Raw genomic sequence first — 11,543 nt, 5'->3', positions numbered from 1 at the left:
GTGCTCTCTCCCACTTCCTTCTGTGTAACAGCTGCAACCATCTAGACTCTGTTGGTACCCTAATTCATGTCTGGAGCTCTGATATCTTCCCAAATTATAGGCTCAGATATATAGCCACCAACTCAACAACACTCCTTGGCTATGTAATGGGCATCTCAAACTTGACATGCCCCACATTGAGTTCTTGATTTACCACCTCCTACACATACTTTTCCATTTCCCCTATTCCCCAGCCTACCCCTTATCAGCTACTGGCATCACCATTTATCTGGTTACTCCTGAAGGACAAAACAAAATTGAATTTCCTATAATATACTCTCTTTTCTTTATCTTCCATGCCAACCCATTAGTAATTTCTATCAGTTCAATATTCTAAATATCTCCCAAAGTTGATAATTTCTCATCATTCTGGTTTGGGCCACCATCATCTTTTCCCTGCATGACTGAAATCACTTTCTCCCTCATCCCCCTGCTTCTTCTTCTGTAGCTTTTGGTCTACTCTCCCTAGAGTCACCAGAGTGACCTTTTAAAATGTAATCAGATCATATTGTTGTTCCCCTGACTAAAATTCTTCAAGAGATTTCCATCTTGCCTAAAATAAAATCCAAATGTCTCAGCCTGCTCTGCACGTTCCAACATGACCCAACTCCTGGGTACTTGTGCTGCCTTATGCTCTCTCACTCCGTTCCTCTGTTCTAGCCACCCATTTGTCCCTCTTTCTGTCCCTCAGTGGAGCCAAGCTTACTTTCCCGTCAGGGCCTTTGCACTGCTGTCCTTTCCCCCAGTTATCTCATGGTTCATTTCCCCTCATTGTTCCAGTTCTGCTCCCCCATGACACCTCCTTGGAGGGGCCTTCCCTGTCCTTCCCATCTGAAGTGGAACCCCCATCCCATTACTCTCTCCCTTTACCCCACCTCTAGCCCTAACTGCTATCTGAACATGGGTATATATTTGTCTTTTTTAACGTGTTTCTACTGTCAGAATGTAATGCCCATAATGGTGGGGATTTTCTTGTTCACTGACCTTTTCTCAGTGCCTAGAAATGTCCCTGGCACATAAGATTCACTCAAGTATAGGATGAATGAATGAATGAATGAATGATACTTAAAAGTTAGGAGGAAAGAAACACTGTGATGTAGAGGAAAGAATGCAGGGCTAAGACCTAAAGCCACTCATTCTACTCTTGTCTGTGCTTCTACTCTGTGACCTTGGTCAAGTCATAAACATCTCTGGGCCTCCATTTCCCATTGATAATAGGCTAGCATTGAGTTAGGAGGGGTTGGCAAACTTTTCTATAAAGAACCAGAAATAGTTCACATTTTAAGCCTTGCCATAGTCTCTGTCCCAACTATTCAACTTTGCCCTTATAATGCAAAACACCCACAGACAGTAAATAATAAATGGGTGTGGATGTGTTCCAACAAAACTTTATTTACAAAAATAGGAGGCGGGGCAAATTTGGCTCTTGGGCTATGGTTTGCTGACCCCTGAGTGATTTCTAGATCCCCTCATCTTTTATATTCTGGGATCTCTTGCTTTGCTTTTGATATCTGGTTAAAGAAATAGTAGTTCCCTTTGGAGAGGGTACCTTACTGTATCCAGTTTCAGTAACAGTGGTGTTTGCTAAAGCAGAATGGATAATCTCAGGGAAGATTCACAGCTGTCAAATGGTCAGAAGCAGACAAAGAAGGGGGAAAGTCCTAAGGAGAGATAACATGCCCACAGTTGGATCACACTTGAAAATCAAAATTTGGTGTCATTTCAGAGTTAAGTAGTTATTTAGGTGATGATTGAAACTCCCTCTTTCTTAAGGGCCTACATTTCCCAGATAAATAACTTAATGGTGTTGTTAGTCAAAGAGTGGAATGTTGGGGTGGGGAGGAAAAAAAAGTGGAAAGTTATCTCCATGAATTGTATCTGTAGATGAATTTAAATACCTGAATTTAAACACCCTCTAATGACTCACTTGACTCTTTTGCCATACCATGAAATGACATCAATGTGAAAAAGCTTACATGGATCCCTCAAACACTTCTTAACATCCCTTCTAGTGCAGAGAACAGATGGGGTTCATCCTAGGCTGGTAACACACAGATAGGCGTTACTGACCTTTATAGATAAACGTCTCCAGCCAGAGTTTAAGACTGAGCAAGTGGCAATTGCATTTCCAGAGGTTGTCCTTGAGAAATAAATGCCTCACTTTGGGCATGGATTCTAGGAGGGCTCGATCGAGCTGCTGAAGCTGGTTTTGTTGGATCGCAAATACAGTTAGGTTTTTCCAAGGCTCACCCAGGGATGTGGGAAGGTGGCTTATGTTGTTTGATGATAAATCAAGTTCCCTCAGCTGTGGGAGGGAATGGAAAAGTCTGCTTTCCAGGGAATGCAGGGAGTTCTGGGTTAGGTTTAAGACCCGCAAGTGCTGAAGTCCATGGAAAACTCTGGAGGTCAGATTTGAAAGAGAATTGTTGTACAAGTTCAAGGCTGTGAGCTGTGGCACTGACTTAAATGCAGAAGCCGGAAGCTGACGTATCTGGTTATCTTGTAAGTTCAGGGTAAGAGTCTGAGGAGGCAGATCGGAAGGGACTTGAGCCAGACCCTGCTGGCTGCAGTCTACAAAATTCGAAGGTGAGTAACAGTGGCACCTCTCTGGGCAGCCGCACACCACCGGGAGCAGGAAAATCATACTTGAGAGCAGGAGCAGTACGCCTACAACAAACAGAAAGAAACTGGGGTAGGAACAAGTTTGTAAGTGGTGTCAGCGTTTGTTTCCTTTAAATTCACAGGTAACTGGAAGGTAGATGAAATAGGGTATCAAGTAGAAATGTGAAAAAATAATTTGGGGGGCATATGCCCTGTGTACAATGCAGCAGAATTATCTGGGACCAGAAGTTTAGAAGAATGATACGGAGTTCAGATATTCACATTTCTTAAATGTATGCTGCAGGTCAGTGCTGTCCAATAGGACTTTTTATGCTGATTGCAATGATCTATATCTACTGTTTAATATGGTAGCCATTAGCTACATGTGGCTGCTGAGCTCTTGAAATGTGACTACTGCAACCAAGGAACTGAATTTTTATTTGCATTTAATTTTAATCAGTTAAAATTTAAGTAGCCATACGGTGCTAGTGGTCCATATTGGATAGGGCAGGTCTGAAGCATTCTTACAAATTGAGGTCCATCTTTGCAGGTATAATAATTCCATGAATGATGACCAGCTCTACTCCTTTTTTATTCAAGAGATTTTAAAAACAAAGAAAAGCATTAAAAATAATATAATAAACACCCATGTTCCTATAACAAAGTTCTGTCTGTTATTCATAGGTTGCCATATTTCCTTCATCTCTTTTTTCTTTAACTCAAAGAAACAGTGCATTACTGATACCATTGAACTCGCTTTGATTAGCACCCACATCATATTTTCCAACAGGAACCCCCCTCTTCCCTACCATTTACTAGTGTATCCCTCCAGGCCTTTTAAAAGCAATGCAGTCCCACTACTGGGCATATACCCTGAGAAAACCATAATTCAAAAGAGTCATGTAGGGTGGGGTTAATGGCAGACTCTGAGAGGGCTCACGCCAAGGAGTAATTCCCAGAACTTCTGCTGCTAGTGTCCTTGTCCCCGTGGTGACACAGCCACCCCCACCTTTGCAGGAGACCCTCCAACACTGGCAGCCGAGTGGCTGACAGGGTCTTGGTGCTCCAGCCAGGTGTCAGGCCTGAGCCTCTGAGGTGGGAGAGCCAAGTACAGGACATTGGTCCACCAGAGACCTCCCGGCACCACATAATATCAAATGGCGGAGGCTCTCCCAGAGATCTCCATCTCAATGCTAAGACCCAGCTCCACTCAACAACAAGCAAGCTACAGTGCTGGACACCCTATGCCAAACAACTAGCAAGACAGGAACACAACCCCACCCATTAGCAGAGAGGCTGCCTAAAATCGTAATAAGGTCACAGACACCTCAAAAAACACCACTGGATGCGGTCCTGCCCACCAGAAAGACAAGATCCAGTCTCATCCACCAGAACACAGACACCAGTCCCCTCCACCAGGAAGCCTATACAACCCACTGAAGCAACCTTACCCACTGCGGGCAGACCCCAAAAACAATGGGAACTATGAACCTGCAGCCTGTGGAAAGGAGACCTCAAACACAGTAAGTTCAGCAAAATGAGAAGACAGAAACACACAGAAGATGAAGGAGCAAGGTACAAACCCACCAGACCAAACAAATGAAGAGGAAATAGGCAGCCTACCTGAAAAAGAATTCAGAGTAATGATAGTAAATATGATCCAAAATCTTGGAAATAGAATGGAGAAAATACAAGAAACATTTAACAAGGACCTAGAAGAACTAAAGAGCAAACAAACAATGATGAACAACACAATAAATGAAATGAAAAATTCTCTAGAAGGAACCAATAGCAGAATAACTGAGGCAGAAGAATTGATAAGTGACCTGGAAGATAAAATAGTGGAAATAACTACTGCAGAGAAGAATAAAGAAAAAAGAATGAGGGGCCTCCCTGGTGGCGCAGTGGTTGAGAGTCTGCCTGCCGATGCAGGGGATACGGGTTCGTGCCCCGGTCCGGGAGGATCCCATATGCCGCGGAGCATCTGGGCCCGTGAGCCATGGCCGCTGAGCCTGCGCATCCGGAGCCTGTGCTCCGCAACGGGAGAGGCCACAACAGTGAGAGGCCCGCATACCGCAAAAAAAAAAAAAAAAAAAAGAATGAAAAGAATTGAGGGCAGTCTCAGAGACCTTTGGGACAACATTAAACACACCAACATTCGAATTATAGGGGTCCCAGAAGAAGAAGAGGGAAAAAAAGGGACTGAGAAAATATTTGAAGAGATTATAGTTGAAAACTTCCCTAATATGGGAAAAGAAATAATCAATTCCAGGAAGCACAGAGAGTCCCATACAGGATAAATCCAAGGAGAAACACGCTAAGGCACATATTAATCAAACTATCAATAATTAAATACAAAGGAAAAATATTAAAAGTAGCAAGGGAAAAGCAACAAACAACATACAAGGGAATCCCCGTAAGGTAACAGCTGATCTTTCAGCAGAAACTCTGCAAGCCAGGAGGGATTGGCAAGACATATTTAAAGTGATGAAGGAGAAAAACCTACAACCAAGAGTACTCTACCCAGCAAGGATCTCATTCAGATTCGACAGAGAAATTAAAACCTTTACAGACAAGCAAAAGCCGAGAGAATTCAGCACCACCAAACCAGCTTTACAACAAATGCTAAAGGAACTTCTCTAGGCAGGAAACACAAGAGATGGAAAAGACCTACAATAACAAATCCAAAACAATTAAGAAAATGGTAATAGGAACATACATATCGATAACTACCTTAAATGGAAATGGATAAAATGCTCTAACCAAAAGACATAGACAGGCTGAATGGATACAAAACCAAGACCTGTATATATGCTGTCTACAAGAGACCCACTTCAGACCTAGGGACACATACAGACTGAAAGTGAGGGGATGGAAAAAGATACTCCATGAAAGGAAATCAAAAGAAAGCTGGTGTAGCAATTCTCATATCAGACAAAATAGACTTTAAAATAAAGACTATTACAAGAGACAAAGAAGGACACTGCATAATGATCAAGGGATCAATCCAAGAAGAAGATATAACAATTGTAAATATTTATGCACCCAACATAGGAGCACCTCAATACAAAAGGCAAATGCTAACAGCCATAAAAGGGGAAATTGACAGTTACACAGTAATAGTAGGGGACTATAACACCCCATTTTCACCACTGGACAGATGATACAAAATGAAAATAAATAAGGAAATACAAGTTTTAAATGACACATTAAACATGATGGACTTAACTGATATTTATAGGACATTCCATCCAAACACAACAGAATACACTTTCTTCTCAAGTGCTTGTGGAACATTCTCCAAGATACATCATATCTTGGGTCACAGATCAAGCCTTGGTAAATTTAAGAAAATTGAAATCATATCAGTATCTTTTCCGACCCCGATGCTATGAGACTAGATGTCAATTACAGGAAAAAATCTGTAAAAAATACAAACACATTGAGGCTAAACAATACACTACTAAATAACCAAGAGATCACTGCAGAAATCAAAGAAGAAATCAAAAAATACCTAGAAACAAATGACAGTGAAAACACGGTGACCCAAAACCTATGGGATGCAGCAAAAGCAGTTCTAAGAGGGAAGTTTATAGCAATACAATCCTACCTCAAGAAACAAGAAACATCTCAAATAAACAACCTAACCTTACACCTAAAGCAGTTAGAGAGAGAAGAGCAAAAAACCCCCAAAGTTAGCAGAAGGAAAAAAATCATAAAAATCAGATCAGAAATAAATGAAAAAGAAAGAAATGATAGCAAAGATCAATAAAACTAAAAGCTGGTTCTTTGAGAAGATAAACAAAATAGATAAACCATTAGCCAGACTCATAAGGAAAAAAAGGGAGAAGACTCAAATCAATAGAATTAGAAATGAAAAAGGAGAAGAGACAGCTGACACTGCAGAAATACAAAGGATCATAAGAGATTACTACAAGCAACTATATGCCAATAAAATGGACAGATTCTTAGAAGTACAGCCTTCCAAGACTGAACCAGGAAGAAATAGAAAATATAATTAGACCAGTCACAAGGACTGAAATTGAAACTATGATTAAAAGTCTTCCAACAAACAAACATCCAGGACCAGATGGCTTCAAAGGTGAATACTTTCAAACATTTAGAGAAGAGCTGACACCTATCCTTCTCAAACTCTTCCAAAATATAACAGAGGGAGGAACACTCCCAAACTCATTCTACGAGGCTACCATCACCCTGATACCAAAACCAGACAAAGATATCACAAGAAAAGAAAACTACAGGCCAATATCACTGATGAACATAGATGCAAAAATCCTCAACAAAATACTAGCAAACAGAATCCAACAGCACATTAAAGGGATCATACACCATGATCAAGTGGGGTTTATCCCAGAAATGTAAGGATTCTTCAGTATACGCAAATCAATGTGATACACTATCTTAACAAACTGAAGGATAAAAACCGTATGGTCATCTCAATAGATGCAGAAAAAGCTTTCAACAAAATTCAACACCCATTTATGATTAAAAAAAAAAACCATCCAGAAAGTAGGCATAGAGGGAACTTTCCTCAACATACTAAAGGCCATATATGACAAACCCACAGCCAAGATCGTTCTCAGTGGTGAAAAACTGAAACCATTTCCATTAAGATCAGAAACAAGACAAGGTTGCCCACTCTCACCACTGTTATTCAACATAGTATTGGAAGTTCTAGCCACAGCAATCAGAGAAGAAATAAAAGGAATACAAATCGGAAAAGAAGAAGTAAAACTGTCACTGTTTGCAGATGACATGACACTCTACGTAGAGAATCCAAAGATGCTACCAGTAAAGTACTAGAGCTAATCAATGAATTTGGTAAATTTGCAGGATACAAAATTAATGCACAGAAATCTCTTGCATTCCTATACACTAATGATGAAAAATCTGACAGAGAAATTAAGGAAACACTCCCGTTTACCATTGCCACAAAGGAATAAAATACCTAGGAATAAACCTACCTAAGGAGACAAAAGACCTGTATGCAGAAAACTATAAGACACTGATGAAAGAAATTAAAGATGATCCAAACAGATGGAGAGATATACCATGTCCTTGGATTGGAAGAATCAACATTGTGAAAATGACTATACTACCCAAAGAAATCTACAGATTCAGTGCACTCCCTATCAACATACCAACAGCATTTTTCACAGAACTAGAACAGAAAATTTCACTATTTGTATGGAAACACAAAAGACCCCGAAGAGCCAAAGCAATCATGAGAAAGAAAAACGGAGCTGGAGGAATCAGGCTCCTGGAGTTCAGACTATATTACAAAGCTACAGTAATCAAGAGAGTATGGTACTGTCACAAAAACAGAAATATAGATAAATGGAACAGGACAGAAAGCCCAGAGACAAACCCATGCACCTATGGTCACTTAATCTATGACAAAGGAGGCAAGAATATACAATGGAGAAAAGACAGCCTCTTAAATAAGTGGTGCTGGGGAAACTGGACAGCTACATGTAAAAGAATGAAATTAGAACATTCCCTAACACCATACACACACAAAAAAAATAAACTCAAAATGGATGAAAGATCTAAATGTAGGCCAGACACTATAAAAGTCTTAGAGGAAAAAATAGGCAGAACACTGTATGACATAAATCACAGCAAGATCCTTTTTGACCCACCTCCTAGAGAAATGGAAATAAAAACAAAAATTAACAACTGGGACCTAAACTTAAAAACTTTTGCACAACAAAGGGAACTATAAACAAGATGAAAAGACAACCCTCAGAATGGGAGAAAATTTTTGCAAATGAAGCAACTGACAATGGATTAATCTCCGAAATATACAAGCAGCTTATGCAGCTCAATATCAAAAAAACAAACAACCCAATCAAAAAATGGGCAGAAGACCTAAATAGACACTTCTCCGAAGAAGATATACAGATTGTCAACAAACACATGAAAGGATGCTCAACATCACTAATCATTAGAGAAATGCAAATCAAAATTACAATGAGGGGCTTCCCTGCTGGCGCAGTGGTTGAGAGTCCGCCTGCCGATGCAGGGGACGCGGGTTCGTGCCCTGGTCCGGGAAGATCCCACATGCCGTGGAGCGGCTAGGCCCGTGAGCCATGGCCGCTGAGCCTGCGTGTCCGGAGCCTGTGCTCCGCAACGGGAGAGGCCACAACAGTAAGAGGCCCGCGCACCGCAAAAAAAAAAAAAAAAACAAAACTACAATGAGGTATCACCTCACACCAGTCAGAATGCCCATCATCAAAAAATCTACAAACAATAAATGCTGGAGAGGGTGTGGAGAAAAGGGAACCCTCTTGCACTGTTGGTGGGAATGTAAATTGATACAGCCACTAGGGAGAACAGTATGGAGGTTCCTTAAAAAACTAAAAATAGAACTACCATATGACCCAGCAACCCCACTTCTGGGCATATACCCTGAGAAAACCATAATTCAAAAAGAGTCATGTACCACAATGTTCATTGCAGCTCTATTTACAATAGCCAGGACATGGAAGCAAGCTAAGTGTCCATTGACAGATGAATGGATAAAGAAGATGTGGCACATAGATATACAATGGAATATTACTGAGCCATAAAAAGAAACGAAATTGAGTTATTTGTAGTGAGGTGGATGGACCTAGAGACCGTCATACAGAGTGAAGTAAGTCAGAAAGAGAAAAACAAATACTGTATGCTAACACATATATATGGAATTTTAAAAAATGGTTCTGATGAACCTAGGGGCAGGACAGGAATAAAGATGTAGACGTAGAGAATGGACTTGAGGACACAGGGAGTGGGAAGGGTAAGCTGGGATGAAGTGAGAGAGTGGCATGGACATATATACACTACCAAATGTAAAATAGATAGCTAGTGGGAAGCAGCTGCAAAGCACAGGGAGATCAGCTTAGTGCTTTGTGACCATCTAGAGGGGAGGGATAGGGAGGGTGGGAGGGAGACACAAGAGAGAGGAGATATGGGGATATATGTATACGTATAGCTGATTCACTTTGTTATAAAGCAGAAACTAAAACACCATTATAAAGCAGTTGTACTCCAATAAAGATGTTTTAAAAAAATCAATACTTAATAAGAACAACAATTGGAAATAGCCGTATAGCTCATGTTCTGATGCAGGCACTATTGAATGTCTTTATATATATTAATTTAGTCCTTCTAACCTTGTAATTTGGGGTCTATTATTATGCCTCTATTAAAGGTGATGAAACTGAGGCACAGAGAAGCTAAATCACTTGCTCAAGTTCACACAGAAGTAGTAGAATCATGATTTGAACCCAGCAGTCTGCTTCCAGGGTCTGTCAGGGTCCTTAACTGCTGTGCTTTACTGCCTGTAAATACTTTTACATAACACACACAGACATACACATACTACATAATGTTTTACATAGTGGTTTTTTAAAAACTACATAAATACAATCATAGGCATGTTTAATTTTCAGTATAATCTAGTCACTCAAAACTGATCCATCCACATGGTTATATAGAGAGCTCATTAATTCCTTCTAACTTCTGTGGAGTATTCCATGAGGCCATGCCAGATTTAATATTTAGCCACTCCCATACTGACGAGCATCTGACTTGTTGCAGTTTCTTTTATGACAAATGATGCTGCAGAAGGCATCCTTACGCAGAGCTCTTTGGCCGTGTGGAAATGTGTACGGGGTCTCTAGAATCAACAGAAACCTCCTTGCCAAGTTCAGAGAGGATGCTGAGTTGACATTTTCTTAGGTGCTTCTAGGTCAATCTCCAATGTAGCTCTATCACTCCCTTCTTTTTTCCTAACACTTGAATTTCAAAATATGGCAAACATCCGTCAAGGACATTTTGTTAAGTTGGTAGAGGAATTCTCAGGGTCAGGCAATAATATTTAAAACTCAAGATGGTTATCTACTCATAGAGAAAGCTCTTGAGAGAGGCTTTTTGGTTTATTCGTTTGTCTGTTTTTGGCCTTAACTGGGGAAATATACAATGTGGCTGTCAAATGCATGGAGCCTTTTCCCCTTTGTCCTTTCACTTCTCTGCTGCTGGGAACAATTCTTTAGGGCAAGAGGGAAGATGTTTGGAGAGCCTTCCGAAGGAGATTTTGCTCAGTTTAGTCTAGCTCAAGGTATGCAAAGCATCATAGCCCCATTCCCTCTTCCAGCATATAAAAGAGCAAAACCCTTGCTTTCCTTTCTATAATTTAAATAAATATAAATCTCAGTGCCAAAGCATCTTCCGGCTAGAGGAGAGTTGCCACCCCTCAATTTAGCTGTGGGTCTCAAGCATTAATTAGTTTCCGAAAGTCTTCCCACTCCCACCCACCCCCTCCAAGTGGATGATATATGAACTCCAACCTGAAGGACTGTGTTTTCTATGAAATGGCCCATGACAGACCAACTGCATACCCATTCATGACTGTGTACATTGGTCCCCTCCCCCTTCCTCTGACCCAGCATGGCACAAACATAAATCCTTCTATCAGAGACAATTTTTAACATCTGTTTGGTCTTTTGAGAAAGACAACTTGAAAATAAGCTTCCCACAGATACTTTCCTGAGGGGCGTCCCACTTTCTAAGGCGCGAGGGAATTAATCATGGCTCACCTTCCATGACTGAGTCTCCACCAGCTTACCCGTTGAACCCGAAGCCCACCTTTATTAATCTGCAGATCAACACACCGAGGGCATGGCAAACTCCAAGTCCAGCTTTTCATTCACTTTTTTTCTGAATCCTACTAGTGCTTTTCTTCAATGTAGAGAACAGTTGTCGCTTTCCGGAGACACTTATTTAAGCAGCCCCTTCCTTATCTCCATCTGGCTGGGATTGTTTTCCATAAGAGGATCTTTTGATTGTGCTCCCCGCCCCCTTCTTTCTCAAAGCGTCACCATCCCCAGGATCATCGC

The 11,543-nt window shown here is 40.9% G+C and overlaps 2 protein-coding genes across 2 annotated transcripts in view; one reads left to right on the top strand and one right to left on the bottom strand.

Moving 5' to 3' along the window:
• The window catches only part of LRTM1 (leucine rich repeats and transmembrane domains 1), a gene marked incomplete at both ends in the record, with an annotated part of 15,081 nt that extends 3,728 nt beyond the window's left edge, over window positions 1-11,353 (bottom strand). Inside the window, 2 exons of the mRNA XM_081246457.1 lie at window positions 2,110-2,706; window positions 11,293-11,353. Coding sequence (XP_081102583.1) covers window positions 2,110-2,706; window positions 11,293-11,353 — 658 coding nt within the window. The remainder of the gene's footprint in view (window positions 1-2,109; window positions 2,707-11,292) is intronic.
• CACNA2D3 (calcium voltage-gated channel auxiliary subunit alpha2delta 3) overlaps window positions 1-11,543 on the top strand; it is a gene marked incomplete at both ends in the record, with an annotated part of 788,351 nt that overhangs the window by 657,030 nt on the left and 119,778 nt on the right. The window lies entirely within an intron of this gene.

The sequence above is a fragment of the Mesoplodon bidens genome (assembly GCF_964165515.1).
Source record: "Mesoplodon bidens genome assembly, chromosome: 10".
Classification (NCBI taxonomy): Eukaryota; Metazoa; Chordata; class Mammalia; order Artiodactyla; family Ziphiidae; genus Mesoplodon; species Mesoplodon bidens.
This window is presented reverse-complemented; position numbering and strand designations above follow the sequence as displayed.